This window comes from Pygocentrus nattereri, chromosome 17 (assembly GCF_015220715.1).
Source record: "Pygocentrus nattereri isolate fPygNat1 chromosome 17, fPygNat1.pri, whole genome shotgun sequence".
Classification (NCBI taxonomy): domain Eukaryota; kingdom Metazoa; phylum Chordata; class Actinopteri; order Characiformes; family Serrasalmidae; genus Pygocentrus; species Pygocentrus nattereri.
Genome location: NC_051227.1, coordinates 36,244,835 through 36,271,256, shown reverse-complemented (window position 1 = coordinate 36,271,256; position 26,422 = coordinate 36,244,835). Strand labels below are relative to the sequence as shown.

Below are 26,422 nucleotides of genomic sequence, written 5' to 3'. Positions count from 1 at the left end.
ATATGTACACGAGATTTAAGTTCTTATGAATACAGTAAAGTGGCGGTGACTGTGAAGGTAAATATGAAACATCTAGTGTAAAGCAGTTCAAATTATTTAAATGACTGTCCCTCTGAGTTATTGCACATACAATGGTTATTATTACACATATGAACTGTTTGGTATTGAGTTTTGCGCAGATGTGAATCACACACTGAGGGAGGAGTTATAGAGTTTGATGGCCACAGGTAAGAATGACGTCCTGCGGCGCTCTGTGGTGCAATTCGGTAGAATGAGTCTTGCACTGAATGAGCTCCTGTGTCTCATCTTTTTGGGCAATCATCTGTCCAGGCTGATGCGATATCATTCTCGGTCTTGAAAGCAGCTTTTTCGAAAGGCTCCCTCTTTCAGAGCTCCTCTCTCTCCTTCGTGAAATAAAACTGCTTCAACAACCAACTGAACCAGTCAGATTGTAATAACACCAACACATGACATGGTGAGTTTTGGCTAACAACCACATCTTTAATCCCTTTTTCGCTTAACTTCCATTCCTTTTGACCTTATTCCTAGCAAATTCCCAACAAAGGAGTTTTCCTATGCCAATCATATGACCATTGGATCACATGCTGACAGACCAGCAGCGTTATGAATGGTCTAAATGCTTTGACCACCTAAATGAAAGGGTAGGGGGGTGATTAGAAGGAGGTGCGAACCCTCCCCCCATCACCCTTTGCTGCAACCCCCTTTTTCAAAGTGAACTAGTTGAGGAACGAGGTGGACCGAAGCTTCTGCAGTAGGTTCCAGTTCCCAGTGTGGCTTGGAAACAACAATGGAAGCGCGCACTTCTGCCGCAGCTCAACCTGACCGGTTTCAGTCTGGTTGAAGAAACGTTCTTGGACACCACGTCCAGCCAAATCCACCATCCTTCAAGACTTGGACATCAACAACTCCTTGGTCATCTCCTTCCTGTTACGCACTGTTACTCTGTTATTCACCAATCAAGGCCACAGTAACACACCACGGGGCAACTGAGGTTCAGAACCTTCTCAGCACCGAAAAGACGCTCATGAAAAGCTATTTTCATCTCTTACTGAGGAAGTCTCTGAAGTCCACAGACCTGCTCCGAGTGACTCATCTAGCCTAGTTTCAACCTCTGGTGTTTTTCTGGCTTGTGAAGAGATTAGAATCTATTAACCCGGGCGTCGCACAGCGCGCTACTCTGAAAACAGAAACCACACAGCCCACACAGCTATGCCACCTGAGCGACACGAGCAGACGAGGCCGGAGGTGCCTCTTAATCTCGAACAACAGAAGAAGACGGCACCATCAAACCGTCACCGCCTTTCACCAGCATTTTTGCTTGCATGGACACTGTAATGAAAAATCTCAGGGTACCCAGTGTACCAGCTCCATCCCGCCTGAAGGTCCAACTCTCTGCACAAAGATGATGCAGAAAGAAAGAGAAAGAAAAGCCTTCCCGTTTACTGTGCTGTGCTCTCTTCAGGGAACTGAGGCAGACTGTAAAGGCAAATGAATGTAAGCCAAGATGTTCAGGTATTGTGTATTTAAGCTGACGAGGCTGGGGAGGTGAGCCTTGGCGGCTGGACATCTCTCGAGCTCACTATATTTGCTAAATTCAAAAAATAAAAGCAAAACTCGAGCATCTAACGTCCTATCTGCCTCTCTTCCACTCGGACGCTTCTCCAGGGGTAATGAAGGGGCGTGGAGAAACCTGGGTTAGGTTATCGACCTAAAGGAGGCAAACAGGTCACGTTAAACCGCTGGCTGGTGCGTGAACTCCGGGCGTGAACGTTAGTGAGAGGCAGCCTGACGGGAGACGCGCTTGCCCGTCGTCTCCTTCGCTCAGCCGCTCGCTGCTGAAAGAGGAAAGCAGCTCTACTCACCTGTCCGTAAACCCTGGGCGCGGGGCTTTCGGTGGCGCTCCGCCGACTGCGGCTCCTCTGCTCGGGCGAAGCTCCAGCCGCTCCCCCCGCGGAGCTCTCCGAGAACCGGCCCGTGGCGCTCACCAGAGAGAAGCCTCGGTCCTGGGGCAGCATGAACCGGGGGTCCTGGTGAAGACGAAGCGAGGCGAAAACAGAGCCGGGGACGAAGCACAGACACAGGAAAACGGCGCCGCGCCGGAGCGAGAGCATCCTGCACAACCGCCTTGTCGCCATGTTTGTGTATGTTTGTGTTTTTTGGGTGGCGAGGAAGAGCGCCGCCAGTGGCCAGCGCAGGAACTGACCCTCAGCCGCCGCTCAGCTACATCACTTCTCAAGGGTATTTTTTAATTAGGTGTCTAGTTACTGCTTTTATTTATTTATTTATTTTTTTAGTTTATTTTTTATTTTTATACTTTATTTTTCTTTTGTTCTATTCCCTCATTTTATTTCATTATGTTAGTTTTTTTTTTTATATATATATATTTGAATTTCATTTCACTTTTATAACATTTCACAGAGTTTCTCATGCACATCCCTTTACTTTATTCCTCTTAACATGAACATTTCTTCTACTTTATTACTGTGAAGTCTGTCTGTCTGCCCTGCGATGGGCTGGCGGCCTGTCCGGGGTGTATCCTGCCTTCCGCCCGATGACCGCTGGGATGGGCTCCAACAGGGACCCTGAGGGAGAAGCGGATGGATATGCTGCGAAGTGTGAAGCAGAAATTAGCTGCTTGTAATAGAAACACTCAGGTAATGATCAGGGCTGAGTGTCACCAGAACGTCTTAGCAGAGACACCGTTGTTCGACAGTAGAGCGAGCATCGCCTTAAGCACTTAAGCACCAGTTAAAACACCTTAATGCCGCAAAACTTTTGGGAGAGCAGGCCCACATTATTGAGAACCTCACATAGTTAACATTAAGCAGAGAAAAACCTTGTTTGGTTTAAAATATAAAGACACAACAGTTCATTTTGAAACTGCAGTGTTTTATATTCTATACTCTTATTTTATATCATTCAATTTTCTTTTCTTTTATTTATTTTTTCTTACTGTGCTGTGCCTTTACTACAGTGCTTGTCTGCCTGTCTGGTGTCTAACCGACCTGTCTGATACTGCTTGTCTGTGTCTGTCTAGTCAAAACCATTATATTCATGCTTGTAAAGCTGCTTTTTCCACCAAATGTTAACTTCTTTCTGTGCAATAATTCTTAGATGTGCAATATTATATAACGCTATAAGCTGCAACTACAACTGCTACCTCACCTGTCTGTTGTCTATTGACTGTTACAGAATATATAGTTTTATAGTCCTTTTTCTTTATATTTAAGACTTATAATATTTTTTTCCCCTTAAATCTGCACTTTAGATATTTTGATATGGCGTGGTGGGTAGCGCTGTCACCTCACAGCGAGGAGGGCCTGGGTTTGATTCCCCGGCCGGGTGACTGGGGTCCTCTCTGTGTGGAGTTTGCATGTTCTCCCCGTGTCTGCGTGGGTTTCCTCCAGGTTCTCCGGTTTCCTCCCACAGTCCAAAGACATGCAGTCAGGCCAATTGGACATGCTAAATTGCCCCTGGGTGTGAGTGACTGTCTGTGTTTGTCTGTCTGCCCTGCGATGGACTGGCGACCTGTCCAGGGTGTATCCTGCCTTCCGCCCGAAGACTGCTGGGATAGGCTCCAGCATCCCCCCGCGACCCTGACGGAGAAGTGGCTTAGAAAATGGATGGATGGATGTTTAAATGCTTTTGTATGATGGAAGTGCCGTTGGACTGCTGCTCAATTTCGTCGTACACTGTGCAATGACAATAAACGCATCTTATCTTATCAAACGTTTACAGTAATCTGGCTTGTGTCTGTTCCATTAATTCTTCAGGATAGTTGCTGTTAGATCCCCTCTGGAGTTCAAGAGCCATGACCCATTTTATTTCATAAACAGTGATGGTGTAAATGTTAAAGCAGGTTATTCAGGTTCCTGTTTACTCCTATAGCTGCAGCTCTCACCATGAAATACACCCCAGCGCAATTCAGGCCTACAGAGAAGTGTCAGGGTCAGCGGTGTTTACCTTTAAGCTGGATCTGGTTAAATGATGCTGTCAATATGCTGAAAATTCCCATTACACTCACCATAGGGACACCCCTGTGAAAATCATAGCCAGGGATCAAACTCAGCCTGGAGAACCGACGTCAGGCTGGGCCACTGCCAGTTCAACTCAACTCAAGACTATATATTAATTGTAAAAGTATAATTCTACTAATCCAGCTTGGTTGTGTTGGTTCACCTGGGCATGTTTTTTGTTCATAGTTACTTTACAGTCATTATCAGTCATTGACACATCCTACCTAGTGTAGTAGCATGTTCTGTCTAAAAGATGTGGGGGCCCTAATTCCACTTTTTTGGAACCAGTGACCTCAATATCTGGAGAGGTGGAGGTTTGCACTGGAGAGGAGAGGAATGAAAGTCAGTAGAGACAAGACAGAATACATGTGTGTGAATGAGAGGGAGGCAGGTGGAAAGGTGAAGATGCAAGGAGTAGAGGTCGTAAAGGTGGATGACTTTAAATATCTTGGGTCAACCATCCAGAGCAATGGACAGTGTAGAAAAGAGGTGAGGAAGAGGGTGCAGGCAGGATGGAGTGGGTGGAGACCGGTGTCAGGGCTGATGTGTGACAGAAGGATAGCAGCAAGAGTGAAAGGGAAGGTTTACAAGACAGTAGTGCGTCCTGCTATGATGTACGGTTTGGAGACTGTGGCTCTGTCTAAAAGACATGAGGCTGAGCTGGAGGTGGCGGAGATGAAGATGCTGAGAATTTCGTTGGGAGTGACAAGGATGGACAAGATTAGAAATGAGCAGATCAAAGGGACAGTGAAGGTGGAGCAGTTTGGAGATAAAGCCAGAGAGGCCAGGTTGAGATGGTTTGGACATGTGTTGAGGAGGAATAGTGGATATATTGGTCAAAGAATGTTGGAGATGGAGCTGCCGGGTAGAAGGAGAAGAGGTAGACCTCAGAGAAGGTTTATGGATGTAGTGAAGGTGGACATGGAGATGGTTGGTGTAAAAGTAGAGGAGGCAGTGGATAGGGCAAGATGGAGGCAGATGATCCGCTGTGGCGACTCCTAAAGGGAGCAGCCGAAAGAAGAAGAAGGAACCAGTGACCTCAATCAAGTGTTTAATATTTAAAAATGACTGATGTTGCATTTTTATGAGCTCTGGGTGTTCAAGGGGTGTAAAAAAACTGTAATCCATCCTTTTAACTTTGTCAGGGCAGTGACGGCAGAACTAAAAATGCTTTATTGGAAAGTCCCACGTTGTACCCTACAGTGACGTGAGGGAAAACAACCCGAGGAGCTGAGCTGCCTTCAGTTTTCAGAGCACTTCTTCTGATATCTTTTGGGTTCCTCCAGAGAAAGATAGCGTGGATAAAGTGGTGGTGTCAAGGATGGATAAATTAAGTTCTCATTTTTTGCCTGGTGCTCAGCGCTTCCCAGGCCGGTGTTTCACGTCTGCTCCTGTGAGTGAGATTCAAGTTTCAAGTTTCAGGTTTCAACCATTGTTACTCCTCCCTGAAACACTTTCCTCTTATTTGGACAATGCTGTGATGTTTGTGTGAAAATACAATGGTGTGGACATTTGGACAGCAAGTGACCCCCAACCTGCTGCCTCACGTCGCTGAACCTGGGCCTGTTGTGCTTGTGCTTGTGCTTGAGCTGCTCCGTGAGCTTTGCGATCAACATCTCCACCTAGTGGTCACTGATGTGCAGCACACAGCCTCACGGTAACAACGTCTCGCCCCGACTTCTTTATGAACTGCAGCCCACAGCGCTGAAAAACACCAAGTTTTCAGAGGTTAACGCAGACGTTCATAACGTGTAGCTGTTTTTTAATGCATGTGGTGTAGAGATAATAGGTTTCAGACAGTAGAAATACTGAGGTAACCTAATAGTCAGATCCTTCAGATTATTATTGTCATTAAACGTTGCCAGGTCCCGCTTAAATACACCTACAGAAAGGCCCTCAGACACAGCGCGATAACAGTTAATGATTTAACAGCAGTTTGAATAGCTTTCAGAGATAAACGCAGACGTTCATAACGTGTAGCTGTTTTTAACGCATGTGGTGTAGAGATAATAGGTTTCAGACAGTAGAAATACTGAGGTAACCTAATAGTCACACCCTTCAGATTATTATTGTCATTAAACGTTGCCAGGTCCCGCTTAAATGGCTCTCAGACACAGCGTGATAACAGTTAATGATTTAACAGCAGCTTGAATAGTTGCTTTTTTTTAAAGGTAGTCCTGAACGTGTGCAGGACATGTTTTATACAGTGTTTACATGTGTTTATCTGCCCTGCAACTATTAAAAATATAACCTAACTCCCCAAGTGAGGTTAGTTAGCAAGTTAGCTTAGCCGCGTTTCCATAGAAATGAGTGTTTCCCTGCTAGCATGGCAACCGAAACCACATTGCTAGGTGAAAGAACTCACTTTTCACTAATTTGCACAAGCACTGTGCGAAAGGAGGAGGACGCTGAGTAAATCTCCAGCTCTGTATGGACCCTTCTCAGTCAGCTAGGTTAGACTCTGTCCGTCCAGCAGTGCGTTAAAAACAAAGAGACGGTAATAAACACGACTCTCTGTAGACCGAGCTAGCCGTTTAGCTAACTGTTACTTTAGCTAGCTAAGCTAACGCTATCTAAGTATACAAACTACAAAACGGTGTAATTTGGTCGAAATTAGCAGGCGAGGGTTTACTGACGTTCAGGTAAGGAGATGTTCTGTCTGGGGAAGATCTTAAATCTCCACAAACACCTTGCAGTCACGACCGATTGGGTTATTATTTAGTTAGCTTAGCTTGTTAGGTTGCAATTTTAGCCATATTTAGCCAGCTATCGTTAGCTAGACTAACAATAGCGGCATCTTTCTGTGATTAAACCAGCTATTCAGTTAAAAAATAACTAATTTATACAAAGCAAGTTTAACTTATTAGAAAAAAAACCCATTAAGTATTCGATTGGGGTGCTGTTTAGCTTTTGGTATGTATGTCTTAAAAGGCAAACTTTACTTTGTATTATTTTACGATATTGAGTCTAAGAAATATTTTACTGTTATTAAACTGTTATTACGGTTTTCTTTCAGTGGCTTAAACGAGTAACAGGGTTTTTAACATAGAACTAGCAAATACGGCAAAAAAATTTGGTTAACTAGGTTAGTGTCCGTTCCAGTGGCCTCAGGACGTGGAGACCGTTTTTCTTTCAGTCTGTAATTTGGGTAACAGGGTTGTACTTTTCATTGAGGAGAAAACAAATAAAGAGAACATTTCTTCCCATGTTCTGCAGAAAACTGGGATGAGCAACTTTCTGTCGAACGTGTAGAGGGTGTTAGATGTTTTTCTGTGTTCAGGTGACAGAGCTGAACGCTGTTTCATTAGCATTAATGAAAGACTCTTGAAAAGTTGTGTTTTAAGGCTTAGGTTGATAGATTTACACAGTCATTTTTATTTTTCAAGGCAAAGATACTGTTTTATATGTGCTGTGGATTATAGTAATGTTTTATTTCTCTGAAACAGGCACTTTGTGAAGGACCTGTGTTTAAAACGTAATTTACTTTGACCTCACCTACAGATTTGTAAATATAATATCAGTCGTGATATTCCCTTGTCTTGCACGTCTGATTTAACTCATCAACTAGTTAGAAAGCTCCTCATGAGCTGGATCAGGTGTGTTAAAGCAGGAAAAAAAAGTTTTGTAGAGCTTGTTGTCGCCAGGACTGGGATTGGGAACCGACAGAACTGCAGTGTTATCTAATCTATAAGCCTAGAAACTGTACTTTGTTAGGCGATATTCTTCTCTGTTTGGGATCCTGGACAGCCAAGCAGTCCAGGTGCTATCACCAGCATAATATACACTCACTGGCCACTTTATTAGGTGCTAGTAAAAGGTTGGACCCCCTTTTGCCTTCAGAACTGCCTTAATTCTTCATGGCATACTTTCAACAAGGTGTTGGAAACGTTCCTCAGAGATTTTGGTTGGTTATTTGAGTTACTGTTGCCTTTCTATCATCTGGAACCAGTCTGTCCATTCTCCTCTGACCTCTCACATCAACAAGGCATTTTCGTCCACACAACTGCCGCTCACTGGATATTTCCTCTTTTTCGGACCGTTCTCTGTAAACCCTAGAGATGGTTGTGTGTGAAAATCCCAGTAGATCAGCAGTTTCTGAAATACTCAGACCAGCCCGTCTGGCACCAACAACCACGTCATGTTCAAAGTCACTTAAATCCCCTTTCTTCCCCGTTCTGATGCTCGGTCTGCACTTCAGCAAGTTGTCTTGACCACCTCTACATGCCTAAATGCATTGAGCTGCAGCCATGTGATTGGCTGATTGGCTATTTGTGTTAACATGCAATTGAACAATTGCCTAATAAAGTGGCCGGTGAGTGTAATTAAATATACTTGAGTAAAAAGCTTCCTTTCTTTGCAGATATTCTTGAGTATAAGTAAAAGTATGTACATAAATGGAACTATTTACTGCAGACACATGTACAAAAGCCATAACCTTTAATATGACACTGTGTGAAATGTCTTTGCCTTCTTGTAAGAGGAACTTTCTGGGTCATTTTTGTGCCTTTTGTCATACAGGACAAAGGACAGAACAATGACGGGTAAAGGTTCACCGATGACTCTCAGGGGGGCAGAAAACAAAGGATCTAAACTAAAGCTGGCAGAGGTAAGACATGCTATCAAAGGAAAATATTGTCCGAATTACATCAGTCAGTTTCCTACACTTGAATGACATCTAGTCTTAGACTAACAAATAAATAAATACACACACCTTTCCCCTTAATTAGAGGGTCTGTATCATGGAAATTTGGATTTTTGCCGTAGAAGACTTTAATGTAGTATTAAAATAATTTAATATTAAGATATAGACAGTATCATGATTAGTCCATATAGTAGTTGAGCAGTCGATGTTGTGGTGGCACAGAATTCCACCCCACATTTTACTAGTAATACAGTTTAAAGCATAAAACACATCGCTGCTGTCGGAAGAAAACCTTGTATCTCCATTTTTGTCGTTTTTCAGTTTATGACAGTTTAAAAATGTTGTCCTTTATATTGTGTGTAAATTTCATGAAGAATGGACCATCAGAAATGGCCCAAAATGAACCAGAAGGATGTCTGGTTCCATTGACTTACACTAAAAGTAAGATATATTTTTCCCTTCTCCTGTAAAGTTATCATTTTGGAGATACAAGGTTTTCATCCGACAACAGCGATATGCGTATTAGCAGTGACTGCAGAGCTGTGATGAGGGAGGACTTGGTATCAGTGCAGTTACTATTAAATTACTATCAAGGTGTCCTTGGAGAGCTCAAGGCAGCTCAGACTAGTTCTTAATTAAATCAAAATGACTTACAGAACGCAAGCTCATCCTGTGAGAGTTTCTGTTTCGTTGTATATTTTCACTGTATGCAGTTTGCACCAGTTGCATTGTGGTCTTTTGTATTGATCAGTACTGCATCCTTTAGTGCCAAGTATGTTGTCATTTTATAGGTTGAACATGCAGTGACATATTCTGAGAATTCCCCAGCGAAGAAGGTGAAGACACACAGTACCAAATCACCCGCTGCAGATGTGACCAATGGTTTTGACACAGCATGGGCAGGTATGTTCAGTGTAGCTTAATTTCTCATAGAATGTGATGCTTAAATAAGGCTTCCCTTTCATTTATAGCTGTTAATGATCACATGTGATATTTCCTATGCATATGTGTGTGGGTGTGTGTGTATTCATCATGTTTTAGATGCTGTCAGAGAGATCAATCACATACTTTCAAAGTACTCTGAGGTGTTACGGTAAGTGCACAGAGACAGTAAGGTGCAGAATTATTGGTGCAATAATCATACTTGTAATCATATAATAATCATATTTGTAAAAATAGTCATACAGGGAGTCATCTCTATGTAACAATCCAACAGATCTTCCAGTTTTGTATTTTAAAACCGTTTTAATAATCTCTGGGGTGCAAAAAAAATAATCTAGTTGGCTACACCCCAGTCAGTATGTTAGCTTAACCATTTCCATAGCTCTCCTCAGGAAGGTCTGGTATTTACAGTTACCATCCAGTCTTGTTTCCACTAATCAGTCCTTCAATAAATTAAATTAGGTGCTGCTGATGGAATTTCATAAATACGTGTAGTGACTGAGTCAGGAGCTAAACCTCTGTTCTTCTACCTAAGATATGAATAACTTGACTGAAAACAAGAAATTCCTGTTACTCTTCATTGTATTTCAGTTTATCTGTATTTATTCCACTGTTATATAGTATTGTCAAATTCAGTTCAGTTGAATTTGAAAATGTTTCATTCATTTAATTTCACATTTGATGTTTCTGTAGATGTTTCTCTATCTTTGCGATAATACAGAGCAGAAATGTGGTTCAAATATTTGCTAAAACCATAGAGTCGCCCTTTCCATTCCTCTTGAGATCATACGTGACTTACATCCAGAGTTATGAGGCTACGAAGAGGGCTTGAGAAACACGTCATCTGCCTCTCACCGTGTGGTTGGTGGATTCATGTGTCTACATTTTGTGTGAAACTGACCAGTGGACACCCATCATGTCAGAAACCCTTCGTTTTTCATTCATTCACCATAGGAGACACGTGAAATGGCGTACAAGACGTTTACAGTCGTTGAAGTTATTGTGTGGTTTTGCAAAGTAGCAATGAAGATAACCGAGCATTGAAACATAGGTATCATGAAATTTTATATGCTGCAGGGTAAAACATAGATGCCAAAAGCTAGTTAACTTTCTTGGGGCATTTGACAAGCTTAGCATTGGGTAATCTTCACCTAGAAAATAGGTGTCCCCAATCCTGAACATTAATACAGACTAACATTAATACTAACATTGAAATAGAAAATATTTAAGTAACCTCTACTTTTACTGACAGGCTGAAATAGAAAACTTTAGTTCTGTAATCTGGACTTCTAAAATAGACATCACTGCCATTGTGTCTCACCTTGGTCACGCTGGTGAAATGGTCTTGGATCTGGCACTGGCTTCTGCTCAGGGAATTGGGTTTCTACTGTTTAATAGGTTCTGTTTTTGGCACTTAGGAGACCAGTGGTACAAACCCTGGTCTTGAAGACCTGCCTTCCTGCCGAGTCTTGTTTCAACCACCATCTTCCACACCTGCTTCATTAACTTCTTAAATTTCTTCATTGCCAGAACCAGATGCTTTAGTATTGGGGGACAGCATGTTAGATTCAGGTTGGAATTAAATTATGTGGGAAAGTAGATCAGCAAAAAAGTTGATGACCACTGTAGTACACCATTTTTCATGACATTCTTGATTCACAAGCAATCCGTGTTGCATTTATTCCCCAACAGCTGCAGAGGGCAAAACATTGTACCTAAATCAACTGGGGAAAAATCATATCCGTATCAGCCACTATTTGACTTTTTTAGCGTCATCAGCATTGGGCTGGTGCTTAGATTCGACCAATATTTCAAACCAATATTTAATCATGCATTTATTTTATGCCAGAAGAGCACCGTTAAAGTTTAAGTGACACTGGCTACAGCATCACGCACACTGTCAAAACCTGCAGCTACACAGGTAGGTAGCTTTGTACATAAAACTGAGGATAGAATGTTTTAATAGCTCAAATCTTCTTATATAAAAACACTACAAGCATTAAATCTACAAAGCTTCTTATCTTAAGCTTCTTAAGTCAGCATCTTATTCGCCAGTTTCTTGATCTTATTTTCCTGTTCCACCATAAATGGTGCAGCAGTTACATTCTAGTGCCTGAGGAATTGATGTTGTACTAAATTCTACATGCATGTTACGCAGGCATATGTGCACGGCGTTTTACAGTCGCGATTTTGGTTGTTTCTCACAGTGATTGTCTAATTTAATGTAAACAACTAAAGATGTTGATTGTTGTCGCAGCACTTGGAAGACTGAATGCCTTTTAGTTGTAAAGATAAGTATTACGGTAAGGATATGACGAGAACACAGTGTAAAGTTGTGCTTACCTCCATTTAAAGCAACCGTTTCAAATTTTAGACATCCTTTACAGAGCGCAGTTTTGCATGCCAACAATGTAAAGATATGTGTATTGGCATCAGCCCAGAATTCCCGTATGAGTGCATGCTTAGTGGGCAGCATAACCATATTTAGTTACTGGGTTGACATCTCACATTATGTTACAATATGCTTTTCTGCACATACACTATATGTGCAGAAGTATTCACTCGTCTGCCTTCACACACGTATGAACTTGAGTGATATCCCATTTTTAATCCATAGGGTTTAATATTATGTTGGCCCACCCTTTGCAGTTATAACAGCTTCAACTCTTGTGGAGTGTGCTCATGGGAATTTTTGACGATTCTTCTAGAAGCACATTTGTGAGGTCAGACACTGGTACTGGACGAGAAGATCTGGCTTGCAGTTTCCAGTCTAATTCTGTTGGGTTGAGGTCAGGACTCTGTACAGGCCAGTCAAGGTCTTCCACACCAAACTCGCTCATCCATGTCTTTATGGACCTTGCTTTGTGCACTGGTGTGCAGTCATGTTGGAACAGGAAGAGGCCGTCCCCAAACTGTTCCCACAAAGTTGGGAGCATGAAATTGTCCAAAATCTCTTGGTGCTGAAGCAATAAGAGTTCCTTTCACTGGAACTAAGGGGCCGAGCCCAACTCCTGAAAAACAACCTCACACCATAATCCCCCACTCCACCAAACTTTACACTTGGCACAATGCAGTCAGACAAGTACCATCTCCTGGCAACCGCCAAACCCAAACTCGTCCATGGGATTGCCAGACGGAGAAGCGTGATTCGTCACTCCAGAGAACACGTCTCCACTGCTCTAGAGTCCAGTGGCGGCGCTTTACACCACTGCATTCGATGCTTTACATTGCGCTTGGTGATGTAAGCCTTGGATGCAGCTGTTTGGCCATGGAAACCCATTCCATGAAGCTCTCTACGCTGTTCTTGACCTAATCTGAAGGCCACATGAAGTTTGGAGGTCTGTAGCAATTGAGCAGAAAGATGGCGACCTGTGCGCACTATGCGCCTCAGCATCCGCTGACCCCGCTCCGTCATTGTACGTGGCTTACTGTAATGAGTCAAACAGATTCAGACGCTTGCAGATGTAAAAGGAAAGGGAGGCTTTACTGATATCACAATCCGAGGTCGTTGTCAGAAAACAGGCATGGCTCAGTTCCAGAAAGCATAAGAATAAGAATGCCACAGTCATACCATCAGGCGAACAGTCCAAAAAGGGAAAGGCTAAAAACATAGTCAAAATACAAGCAGAAAGTCAAGGTCCAAAAACAACAATCAGACAATTTGTGAAGACACTCCGATGGGCAAGGCAAAAAGGAAAAGTCAAATTCACAAAGGCAAAGGTCATACCTAAGACAGAAATAAACACTCAGTAGCTCACAGAATGTAGGAAATACTTCACAGCTTTCCTAATCTAAAGCCCAGGTTTATATACTGAGCTAGGTCTGTCATATGATCATAAACACAGGTGATTCGCATTATTACTCAGGAGAGCGAGATCACTGATAGGAGCGCATTGTTACATGAGGAGTCAGGTGACTCCCTGGAGAGTTCTGGGAGGTTGAGTCCTGGTGAGTATCATATGTTGACTGTGTGGAAGTCAGGTGATCTCCCAGCGGATTCTGGGAGATTGAGTCCGAATCTAGCGAGGCACTCAGAGGATGCGCGACACCTACCACTTCAAGGCTGAGTTGCTGTTGCTCCCAGTTGCTTCCACTTTGTTATAATACCACTGACAGTTCACTGTGGAATATTTAGTAGCAAGGAAATTTCATAACTGGACTTGTTCCACAGGTGGCGTCCGATTACGGTACCACGCTGGAATTCAGTGGTGGACAGTAACTAAGTAATTCATTACTGTACTTAAGTAGTTTTTTCTGTATCTGTACTTTACTTAAGTTTTTCCATTTTGGGCGACTTTTTACTTTCACTCCACTACATTTCAGAGTCTAATATCTGATCCAGTGCAGCACACGATTCAACGTCAGTGCAGCAGCTTAAAAAATTGGGAGCACATACATCTACCTAAATGATGATCTAACCTAACTTTGTGTAAATAGACCACAATGTAGAAATATGTCCACATATGCAGTCGTGACTGGCGCGTTTCTTTTTTTCTGAATTCATACAAACACTTTCATTTTATAGTAAATTAGTTTGGGCTGGTTTATGTTTATGAACAGAGGCCTACAGATCAACACAGTAAAGGAGCTCATCTGTGATCCTGAGTTTAAAGCTAGTTTTTATTAAACTTGTAACTAATTTACAAAGTAATCTGAAACTGAAACTTTGCTTGTGTGTAAAAAGTGATTTCAGAGCCACTCGGTTCTCCCTGATGGAAACTGTTTACCTTCAGTGTTTTGTGCTTCTGATCATTTTAATAGACGTCAGCGTCACTAATTAATGAGGTTCTATTAAAAGACTGGTTTACCAAGAGAGATGCTGGAGGACTTTCACCTGAAATGAGTTCATGAAGCCAGTCTGGTTATAAAAATGATAACAGGGCATCAGAGCCAGAATTACTCTTTTAGTACTTTTCCTTCATACTTAAGTACATTTGAAGGCAAATTCTTTAGTACTTTTACTTCAAAAAACTTCAACGCTGTTCTGGTATTGTAAACATTTTCTATGGTTTTCTTTCTTATTTTCAACCACCACTGTCTATATATCCATTCATATCTACAATTTCTGTGCAATATCTAGTCATTACCTGCTCAGAAATGTGCAATATCTATACAACTGCATGTGTAAACTGTAAATTTGCATAGTTTTTAAATTATTTTCTAATTTTATTTTATTTTCTAATTCTAATTTAATTTTTATTTTTTACATTTTTCTGCTAACAGATGCAGAAAATCTTATCTTATCATTCAGTGTATTCTCATTAATCTGTTTTCGTCTGTATTTCATTGGTCTTGCCACTTCAGAGAGAGAGCTGAAACGGATGCAGCACAGTTCGAGGAGCTGGAGAGTATCCTGTCTGAGGCTGTGAGCTTGGAATCACAACTTAAAGAGAAGAAAGAACATCTGAGACGGTCTTTGGCTGTTATCTCAGACAAACTACAGGGATAGATTTCAGCTTCTGAAAAAGGTTGAGAAAGATGTAAAAAAAATTACGTGTTGATGTTTTTTGTTGTTGTTTTAATGTTACGGTCTATTCTTGATATTTATGTTCTTCATTTGCACATGAAATTTCTGTGAGAAGTTACCTTAGTTAAATGTTTTTTGCCATTTAAAAATCTTCATGATAAAGGGTAGAGATTCACACTTGCTATACATACATTTTATTTAGTTTACTGAAACAGATATTTTACTTGCAAAGAATGTTGATCAAATGTGTCAAAGCATTCAACATAATTTAAGTAAATAAAAATTCAGTGCAGCTATATTACATGGTAGATTATCAGTTTTGTGCAAGCCATCCAACAATTAGGCATCTAGGTGTCTTGGCTGTTGCAATAAATTTACAAAATATCTTCTGTCCCCCTTCAGTCACCCCTGACAATAACAGAGACATGTATGTATGGAATCCCATTAACACTCTCTCTAGATTCCGGCTTGGAATGCTCCATGGAATCCATACGGAATGTTGACAGGCACCTCAGCTCGGCCCAGTTCTTCAAAGTCTTTTGCATCCAGAACCAGCAGGAAGGTGCTTTTATCCTGTGAAGATTTTTATTGTTAAATAGCAGTAGCTGAATTACGAAAGTACATATACATTTGTACTGTAGACATATAAAAGGGTAACAAAAAATAATGAAAAATATCTTAGGAAATTGTCTGAGCCACCAGAACAGCTGCCAGTATCTGTACTGGAGAGATGGATCACCGTTCTTCCAAAAGATATTCCCTCAATTGGTGTACGGTACACATGCACTCTCACTTGTGGAGAACATGGTGAAGGATGACTCATCTGGTTATATCACCTTTTTGCAGATCTCTCTAGACCAGCGTCTGTGGTTTTTACGTTAGTGAACTCTCAGATGTGCTTTTGGCTTTGTAAGTAAGGGGTTTACGTACTGCAACCCCACTATAATATCTCTGTCTGTATAATTGGACAGGTTGTTCTTATCTGATCACGTCGTGACATTCTCAGTTACATGAACAGCTGCTCTTCTGTTTTTCCTTACATATTTCACTAATGCATGAGGATCACGGTCACTGAATGTGCACTTTCAGCCACAGCCAGCCCTCATTCACATTGCTGTAACTGCACGTCACTTTAGTCAGTTTCTGTTGAAACTCTGGCCGGTTGAGTCTCTGTGCTGCAGTAATTAAGTGATTAAGTGATACTTTTTTAATCCCACAACCAGGGAAATTCCACCTCCGCATTTAACCCATCTGGGAAGTGAAACACCACATACACACTAGTGAAGACACACACACTAGGGGGCAGTGAGCACACTTGCCCGGAGCGATGGGCAGCCCTATCCACGGCGCCCGGGGAGCAGTTGGGGGTTAGGTGTCTTGCTCAAGGACACCTCAGTCATGGACTGTCGGCCCTGGGGATCGAACCAGCAACCTTCTGGTCACAGGGCCAGTTCCCTAACCTCCAGCCCACAACCGCCCCAATTAAGTCACCTAATTAAGTCACTTCTCTCCTCCATCCTGATCCAACGTCCTGGTCAACCATGAACACTCAAAGAACCCTTTGCATGATTCAAGGTTCTTCAGATTGATTGAGAATGAATGAGGGCTCTGTTGGAGTTAACAAGAGAAGAACCTTTTTGGGTGCTATATAGAACCATTTTCAAAACCTTTCTATATAGAACTATCTACAGCACATTCGTGCACCATGTCCATCCCCTTTCATGAAGTAAAGAATCCTTTAATAATGCAAAGTGTTCTTTGAGTGTTTATTGTTCTATATAGAGTGTAATGTTTTGATGTCAAGCTTGTAACAAGAGAAAAACCTTTTTTGGTACTACATAGAACCCTTTTCAAAAAGGTTCTGTATAGAACCGTCTATAGCAATCTCAATCTGAAGAACCTTTTCATGATGCAAAGAACCCTGCAGCAGTTTCTTGGAGTACTCATGGTTCTATATAGAACCATTTTCTTTATTGAAGAACCTGCGAAGAACCGTCTTTTTAGCGTGTAGAATGTTAAGCGGATAAATGTAGCATGCATGTAGATGGTTCTTTAAGGGTTGTTTAGTAAAGACAATGGTTCTGTATAGAACCATGAACACTCAAAAAACATTTGTATGATTCATTGATTGTTTGAAGGGTGAAATGGTTCATCAGATTGACCAAGAAAGGGTTTTTCTGTTGTTATGAGTTTGACATCATAACCATAGTAGAGCCCTTTTAGGTGCTACATAGAACCCATTTCAGAAAGATTCTGTTAATCATGCAAACTGTTCTTTGAGTGTTCATGGCTCTATGCAGAACCATGGTCTTCACTAAAGAACCATTAAACGATTATTTTAAGTGTGCGCAGTACACCTGTCTAGAATATGCACTTATGTTTTTTCCACTGAGTTATTCTGGTTTTTCCTTTCAATTGTTATCTACCTGTATATAATACAGTATAAGAGTCTTTTGTACTACTTTTATGGATGAAAGGAGGAATTTTGCCTCACCTTATTGGGGGTTATGACCACCGACAGGACGACTCCGTCATCCTCCTCCACAGCATTAGGTGAAGGAACAAAAACCGGCTCTGAGGGGTAATATCCTGGCTGCTGCCAAATCTGTAATATGAAGGTGTCCTAGTTTAATCTCTCCACCTATGAGCAATTCACAACATTGTGCAATTAGATGATGTTGTACATGTAATGAAATCCATAACTAACCTTCATGTGTTTGTCTTGAACATCCATCTTTATGAGTGAATCCCCAACCAGGTGCCTAAAACCACATGCGTAGAAGTAACGGTAGGGATGGGTGTTGTACATTTTGTAGTTAATCTGTGGGAATTCTAGGCCACCATATTCATGGAGATCACCACCATGAAGGTCTTCGTGTGTACAGTACACCTGTAAAAAAAAAAACATTTAAATGTATTTACATATTCCTTTTTAAGCGATTTTTCAAAGCAAAATGATTCATGTGTACATTAACCGACCTTGTTCTCGCCTGTCTTGGTTGCAGTAGCTGGGCTGTCTGGTCTGGTGTTCAGATTTTGCCCACAAGGTGTGTCCTTCCCTACCACCAGTGGCAACACAAACCTCCGTGGAAATATTCTGCAAATTGTGTTGTAGACCTGCTCAAAGCACAGCAAACTCTTTTACAATTCATACCACAGAACAGACGTTAATAGAAAAACGTGATCTGAGAAGTTCTGTAAACATATATTAGGCTATGTTATATATTTTAGCAAATGTTTACCTCATCGAGAGCATCCCCAGATTTCCTAAGATTCTGAAGCAAGAAATTGTTGATAGCTTTGCCATCGTCAGAACAACACATATCCATGATGATGAAGCCATTTTCTTCATAACAGTTGATCTGATGAAAGGTAGACAAGGGATTGGCGTAGTATTTGATGGGACTCAGCTGTAAGAGAGCAGGAGAATATTATTTACTTATTATTTTAAAAAACATTATTAAGGTATATTATTAAATTCTATTAACTCAGCTGAGTTTCCAGCCATTACCCTGCCAGTGTGCTTGTTAATCAAATGGAAAACTGTCTGCAGTTTGGGGTCCCAGTATACCCCATCACTGATGCCTTTCCCACGCAATTTCCCCGTCACTATCTTCAGCAGGTCAAGTTTGATGGGCTGCTCAATGAACACCACATAGTTCTCTGACATGGCTGAAATTAAACATGGAGAAAGTTCTCAGCCCACACCCAAAAGAGGCCAAAATGTAGCTCACTAAAGTGGCACACTTCTGTCCACATATACAAAAACAAATTTTTAAAAAATGTACATTTAAAAGTGGAACTCTCACCAAAACTGTGGTAATATGAGGGCTTTGTCTTATCCTCGCATGGGATGGTGCATATTACAGTAGCTCCCTCCAAGGTGTCCTCTGGATTTATCTTCTCTGGAGGCACTTTGATGATATTGTAAGATGCACCTAGAACGAAAAGGGTCTCAGAATTCTCTGCTTTGTGAAATTTCCTTTCAGCTAAACAGCCATTGATTTGCAAGTGTCTAGTCATTTTTGCCTCACAGTCAGTCTTGAACTGACCTTTAGAAGTATAAGAGTTGCCCATATTGTATGTAGTGCCGTCAGGATCTGTATGAGGGTGAGCAGTTGCTCCATTGACAGCTATAAACTTACTCCAGTCCACCTATTAGAAAGACATTTACACATTTGAGCAAGTCATCAATATAAAGAAGTAAGTCTGTATGTCAGAAATTGTTCACTTTTGGTCATGACTGAACCCAAGGAGACTGGGGTCCTTGCCTTTTGCTTTGTCTCCAGGGTCTCTGGATCAATTCTGTGCATGTAGTTTGTCTCTGTGCTGACGTAGTAGTCTCCTTTATACTCGACAAAGCTTACACTTGCGTTGTCTGTTGGTTCTGTAAAAGTAGACAATTTTAGATGTGAATTTATTCAAAGCTCCCTTCCACTAAGACTGCACAAGCCCCGTATTCTGTAGCATGTATGCCATTTCTAAATTCTGACATGTTGTCTTATTCCAGTGTTTCTGTGCAGTTGTTTTGTCTCCAGCAAATCAACTGAGACAAATCAGGTTCATGGCAATTAGTGGTCAATACAAGCAATTCTCATCCTGATGTGACCTGTATGTTCTTACGTTGCATCTCAAAGCGGGAGAGGAATCGCTGGAAGAAGTTCTTGCATGGATCTGGCATGGCGAGAGTGCCAAATTCAGACACCACAATGCGATTGTTCTCAGCATTTGCCTTGTAGCAGTCACTGTTCAAGAAGCGGCTCATGTAGGTCACTTTTCCGCCTTCAATTCTGTACTGATGCATCAGAGCCATTCCATCAAACCAGTGGTTGAATCTGAGGAGTAGAGATGGTGTTAAAACGGCATTACAGTGATGATAAAACTAAACTCTCAAGAAAGATGCTTTAAGGCTTGTTTAGTAAAGACAATGTTTCTATATAGAGCCATCAACACTTAAAGAAATATTTGCATGGTGAAATGGTTCTACAGGTTGATGTACTGTAAATGGTTCTTTTTGAAATTTGTTCTATATAGCACCAAAAATGGTTCTATTGTTGCAATGTCTAGGATGTAACAACAGAGACAGCTTTAATAGTGACGTATAATGTATGAAATGTCAATAGTATAAGTAATTGTATGCATACTTTGTGTACACAGTATTACGTTCGAATTGCTGTATGTAGGTTTTAGCTTCCTGAAGCTGAGCTGGTTCCCCCACCACTGGTTTTTACTTTAGAATATTATCAGCACTTACTGGGTGTTTCCAAACTCAAACTTTCCAGGTCCATTCCTGAGGAAGTTTCCATGGATCCATGAAGGGATAGTTCCTCTGATTTTGGTGGTGATGGGCTGTGGTGTCTCATCTACAGAGCACACAAGCTTTTCAATGCTTGGTAAACCATGCACATCTGTGAAATACTGGTTCTTATTGTTGGAGTTCTTCTTGCCTGTGGGGAAGAAAGGATGAAGAACCTTAACCTACCCTTGCATCACTGAGTTGTATGCATATATGGATCGAATCAAGAATATCTTCACTTACGTGGATTGTCACCGGCCATAGTGGTCCTGGGTGGCTTGCTGGTCTTCATTTCGATGCCTGCTGATTACTAGAGTCTTCAAGAGCTGTGCCTGAGAGAGGCCATGTACTCCCTGTGTTGATGGGGCTGTCTTAAATACAGTGTTATGTAACAGTTATATAACACTGAATGCGCATCCCCAAGTGGCCCTAGAGTAGTACATTAATGAGGTTATATGCAGTCACTTATCCAATAACCTGATGTGCAGCACGGTTGCATGCAAAGATTTGCATCCCCCTCTTGTCATATGACGTTTTGTTATGATAAGTGAAAATAAGGACACGTCCTCTACAGAGAACATCCTTCTGCACACTGTAATGCACAATTACTGTTTGTTGAACAACATATTGGGTAACAGATAAGACAAATAATGTCTGTGCCTGTGCAAATGTGCAGTTTAGTGGCAAATGTTCCAGGTTTAGTGTGTTTCAGTAGAGAAAATCTAATTAAACCCAAAATGGATTGATGTTTCATTTATTTTAGAAAATAATGACAAAAGGAAAGCAGCACTAACTTGGAATCACTTTAAACACCTCTTTACTGTGCTGTGATCTTTCATTGCCATAACTGTGATTAAACATCCTTTTTCTTCTTAATTATCGTGATATTTACCATTTTTCAGGTATTTAAAATATTTGTAGCAGTCTGCAGATCGGCTTAGAATTTCACAATTGAAAGGGAAAAAAAAACACGGTTGTAATAAGCAACAAAGCTGAATTGCTAAACTGAATATATATGATATTATTATATCTGTTAATAACATTATTTGTATACACTCTCAGAATTAAAGGTACAAAACTGTCACTGAGTGCCTTTTGTCACTGTGGTGGTACAATCAAGTATACATCCCACTATCTTTAGTCAGGCAACATAATTGCAACATATTTCACTGAAATTATATTTTCTAGGTTGTATTGACTCCACACACCCCGTCTCTTCTCCAGGCATTTTATTTTATTGCTCTGGTTTAAAACTTTAGGTTCTAAAAGATACAAATATGTACTTTTCACCTGGAAAAAATATTAAAGTACAACTGGACCTTAAACCACTTTAGTGTTTTTGAGGGCATATTTACATTGTTTGTACCTTGATACACAAAAAATGTACCTGCACAGAACCTTTATATCTAACAGTGTATATGAACTATAAAGTATAAGATATCAATAAGTGTAAATATGTGTATACATTATTTACACGGTTTTGTGTTTAAATTGCTGTTTGTAGGCTTTAGCCTCCTGCTCCTGCTCCAAATGTATGCAGAACTATCTGTTAATTATTATGATTATTGATAATCCAGCAGTATAACTCAGCATAAACACTACAGTTGAATCAGATATAATATCTGAAGTATTTGCTAAAATATGTGAGGTATCTAAGCATATGCAAAAGTATAGGGATACACCTTATCACTGAGTTCAGCACCCGTTGCTAACAGGTGGACAAAATTAAGCACATAGCCTTGCAGTCTCGATAGATGCTGAGAGTCTCGATAAACACTGACAGTAGATTGGGTCGTACTGATGAGAACAGTGACTTTAAACGTGGCACTGTGATTGGATGTTTCAACTGGACTCAGTGGAGTGACAGTCCGACGGATGAGTCTGGGGTTTGTCAAATGCCAGGAGAACATTACCTGGCTGACTGCATTGTGTCAACAGTAAAGTTTAGTGGAGGAGGGATAATGCTATGGGGTTGTTTTTCAGGGGCTGGCCTAGACCCCTTAGCTCCAGTGTAGGGAAATGATGCTTGACACTTAAACATACCAAGACATTTTTGACAATTGTGTGCTTCTAACTTTGTGAGAACAGATTGGGGAAGGCCCTGGCCTGTCCAAAGTGCGCAAAGTAAGGTCCATAAAGGCCTGGCTGACTGAGTTTGGTGTGAACGAACTTGACTGGTTCACACAGAGCCCTGATCTCAACCCCATCAAACACCTTTGGGATGAACTAGAATGGAGATTGTGAGCCAGGTCCTCATCTAAAATCAGTGTCTGACCTCACAAATGCCCTTTGGGATGAACGGGCAACGGGCAACCACTCCAAAATGTGGTAGAAAGCTTCCCAGAAGAGTGGAAGTTGTTACTGCTGCAAGGGGGGAACAAGTCCATATTAATGCCCATGGATTTAAAGTGCAAGGTCATAAAAGCTCCTATAGGTGTAATGTGTAGGTGTCCCAATACTTTTGTCCATGTAGTGTACTGGCTTAAAAAGGTTATTCCAGAGTAATATGGAAGGATGCACTCAGACCATGATGTCACACATAACTAACCACAAAGGGCCTATTGCTAATTCAGAATTATTTTGCTTCTGTTTATTTTTACTTGCAGAACTAACTGCTTTGTAGTGTGAAATTGATTAAATTAGGTTGGGAAAGTCCAAAGTCAAAGTCAAAGACTTCATTTATTAAAACCAAAAAAAAAAAACATTTACGAAAAAGCCACCAGGAGGGCTGCTAATCAGCTCTGCTGCTGACAGTGACATATTATAAGAAATACAATCAATTCCTTTTTATTCTTTTGCAGTATTTTTACATTTTTAAGTAATTTACAGAAAAGCAGCAGGTTCAGGATAAATTATATGTGCCTTCTCAACATTTACACTGTTTGTTCCTTGATACACAAAAAATGTACGTGTATAGAACCGTCATTATTATAGTGTATATGAACTATAAAGTATAAGATATCAATAAGTGTAAATGTGTGTATACTTCATTTACACTGTTTTGTGTTTGAATTGCTGTATGTAGGCTTTAGCCTCCTGCTCCTGGTTTATCCTCCTGCTCCAAATGTTAATTATTATGATTAAGCTGATCCCTGATGTAACCCTACCTTCACATTGAAACCATTTGTCACTCCAACTGCACACCTCACCACTGTCTCACTATCCTCATACATGTACACACACACACACACACACACACACACACACACACACACACACACACACACACACATATATATATATATATATATATATATATATATATATATATGTGTGTGTGTGTGTGTGTGTGTGTGTGTGTGTGTGTGTGTGTGTGTGTGTGTGTGTGTGTGTATATATATATATATAGGTTGGTAGCATGAAATTGTCCAACCAAAATCTCTTGGCCTGCTGAAGCATTAAGAGTTCTTTTCACTGGAACTAAGGGGCCGAGCTCAACTCCTGAAAAACAACCCCACACGATAATCCCCCCTCCACCATACTTTACACTTGGCACAATGCACTCAGACAAGTATGATTCTCCTGGCAACCACCAAACCCAAACTTGTCCATGGGATTGCCAGATGGAGAAGCACGATTCATCACTCTAGAGAACACATCTCCACTGCTCTAGAGTCCAGTGGCAGCTCTTTCCACCACTGCATTCAATGCGTTGCACTGGTGATGTGCGGCTTGGATGCAGCTGCTCAGCCATGCAAACCCATTCTATGAAGCTCTCTACACTCCGGCCTTGAACTGATCTGAAGGCCACATGAAGTTTGGAGGTCCATAGTGATTGACTCTGCAGAAAATCAGCCCCTCAGCATCCGCTGACCCCGCTCTGTCATTTTACGTGGCCGACCACTTTATGGCTGAGTTGCTTCCACTTTGTTATAATACCACTGACAGTTGACTGTGGAATATTTATTAGCAAGGAAATTTCATGCACTTGTTGCACAGGTGGCGTCCGATCACGGTACCACGCTGGAATTCACTGAGCTCCTGAGAGCGACCCATTCTTTCACTAATGTTTGTAGAAGCAGTCAAAGACTTCCTTTATTAAAAGAAATAGCATATAAAAATAAACTACACAATAATGACCTCTGTGAGCCAGTACCTATAATGCTTTACAATTACATATGCCAATAATAATAATAACAATAATAACAGTTCCAGCTGGTATTTTGCGTATAAAAATGTGCATATGCGTTTTAATTGTGTGTTTCTTTCTGGCACATGATTAAATGCAGTGTCTTGTTCAGTTTCAGTTGGGCCAGTTTGGTGTGTCAGGTGGAACATTCTGACATTCGTGCTTTGAAAGTATCTAAAAAGTAACCACTATTCTTTCTGGAAAAGTACCTGAATTGTAGCTAGCTACACATTTTGGGAAAGTAGGTATACAGTAGCGGACTACTATGTCACGTTTTTATGCAGATTTATTCTTTTAAACACAACTTAAAGGGCTTTTCAGCCTGTCACATTAACGTCTCGCGGACTCGTTCCGTTTGGCTCCCACTTGTGCCTTGCCAGGGTCTCCTTCTCTCTCGAGGCTCTGCAGCCTACTGAAGGGAGAGAGGACCGTAAGTAGGCTGGCAGAAACAAGGCACAGGTGAGCATCGACATCTACTTAACCCACTGATTCAACCGGACCGGCCTCTCCGTCCCGTATTCGACGCTCGACCACGCCCCCTTCTCCACATACTAATTTTTAAGTAGCTAGCCCAACCCTTTTATAATTAATAATGAAATAAAGCATTTGGATCATTTCACTTTCATATCCAAATGAAGGCATATTAATTTATTCACATCTTTATTTTACTTTGAGTACCTTTAAACAAGATCACGTATTTCCATAAAGACTGTTTCTATTTGTCGCGAGTGTGATATGAAAAAAGAATGTTCCTCAGCACACATTGTCTGGTGTTTTCCCGAGTCTGGTTTCTTCAGGCAGTTGCTGGACTTGGTCATATGATTTCACTGGGGAAAGTTTTGGTATTTTTTGTATGTAGTAAAAAACTTGAGACCAGGACAACTCCGTAACTACCGACCAGCATGAAAGTTGTTGCTAGTGAGTGACCTCACCTGTAGTTGCTTCTGTTCCACTTCAAGGTGTGAACATTTTTTCTGAAGTACTTACAGATTTCAGCAGTTCGAGAGTGTTTTCACATTGTAATGAGGGTCAAGCAGAATTGACAGTAGTCTTTGTGGAGCAGCCTCTGTCTAGTTGGCTTATAGACGCTTTCTTCTATAGCTTGTGATATGCAGTTATGGCAAAGAAACACTGAAAGAAGAGCTTATCATCTGAGATCACATGGCCTCACATGTTTTATCATTGTAGATTTCACAGATACTTCAATGTCCTAGTTTAAACAGAGAGTGGGGGTTTCCCCCATGCCTGCCTTGAGAAAATATTATGAGTTATCTTGAATTTTTGCGGTTTCATTATTGAATCATTACAGCTTGGACAAAGACATTTTTTAAAATTTTCTCATTGTTTCATGATAACTGGAGTAATAGAAATGCTCCAAAATAGCTTCAAATAAAAGATCTTTACTTAACTTACAACAAATGTAAAGAATGTTGTTGCCCTCTCCTGTAAAGTTGGAGTTTGGAGAGACCTGTTTTTCTTTGGGCAGTGACAATATACAGCGGGGGTCTCTAAAATTCAATAAGGTCCAGTTAAAGAAAATTTCTTCAAGCCGAGGTCCGAACATCATGTCTAACTTGCATGTTTCAGCGCCCAGTGCTGTAAACTGAAGTAGCCTAGTAGTTATATCAACATCTTATGTAGTCAACAACTGAATGTCAAATCAAATAAAGTACAATTCAGTCACATGTTAATAACATTTATTTTCAGTTTTCTCTTTTCAGAACACAACATGTAAAATAATCTGCCTCATTTTCTTCCCTGACTGCTGTTTCTCGCCTCGTCCCTCCCCTGTGTGTGTCACTTATTCGAGTCACAGTGCGTATAGTAATGCACAGATCTGATTGGCTGAGTAGCGTCACGTGTGATATTTACAACGCATGTGATTGGTCTGTGAGTTTTCCGGGCTGCT

At 41.0% G+C, this 26,422-nt stretch overlaps 2 protein-coding genes and 1 long non-coding RNA gene across 4 annotated transcripts in view; 1 reads left to right on the top strand and 2 right to left on the bottom strand.

Moving 5' to 3' along the window:
- Positions 1–2,156, bottom strand: part of sorl1 (sortilin-related receptor, L(DLR class) A repeats containing) — a 77,948-nt gene extending 75,792 nt beyond the window's left edge. The window contains exon 1 of one of the 2 annotated variants that reach the window (XM_017713045.2): positions 1,884–2,156. In XM_017713045.2, the coding sequence (XP_017568534.2) occupies positions 1,884–2,156 (273 nt within the window). The remainder of the gene's footprint in view (positions 1–1,883) is intronic. The other variant, XM_017713043.2, reaches the window with a different exon arrangement.
- On the top strand, positions 2,132–3,342 carry LOC119265763. Its single transcript, XR_005131715.1, has 3 exons — positions 2,132–2,259; positions 2,511–2,675; positions 3,290–3,342. It is a non-coding gene; the product is annotated as an uncharacterized LOC119265763 (long non-coding RNA).
- Positions 3,343–15,278: 11,936 nt separating this feature from the next.
- Positions 15,279–20,755, bottom strand: bco2b (beta-carotene oxygenase 2b). Its single transcript, XM_017713020.2, has 12 exons — positions 20,628–20,755; positions 20,343–20,535; positions 19,712–19,923; positions 19,360–19,475; positions 19,141–19,243; positions 18,898–19,026; positions 18,600–18,760; positions 18,331–18,498; positions 18,068–18,205; positions 17,796–17,978; positions 17,583–17,693; positions 15,279–15,661 (listed from the first exon to the last, which is right to left on the bottom strand). Exons 1-12 carry the CDS (start codon positions 20,674–20,676, stop codon positions 15,545–15,547), a joined length of 1,680 nt encoding a protein of 559 aa, XP_017568509.1. The 5' UTR covers positions 20,677–20,755; the 3' UTR covers positions 15,279–15,544.
- Positions 20,756–26,422: the final 5,667 nt, after the last annotated feature.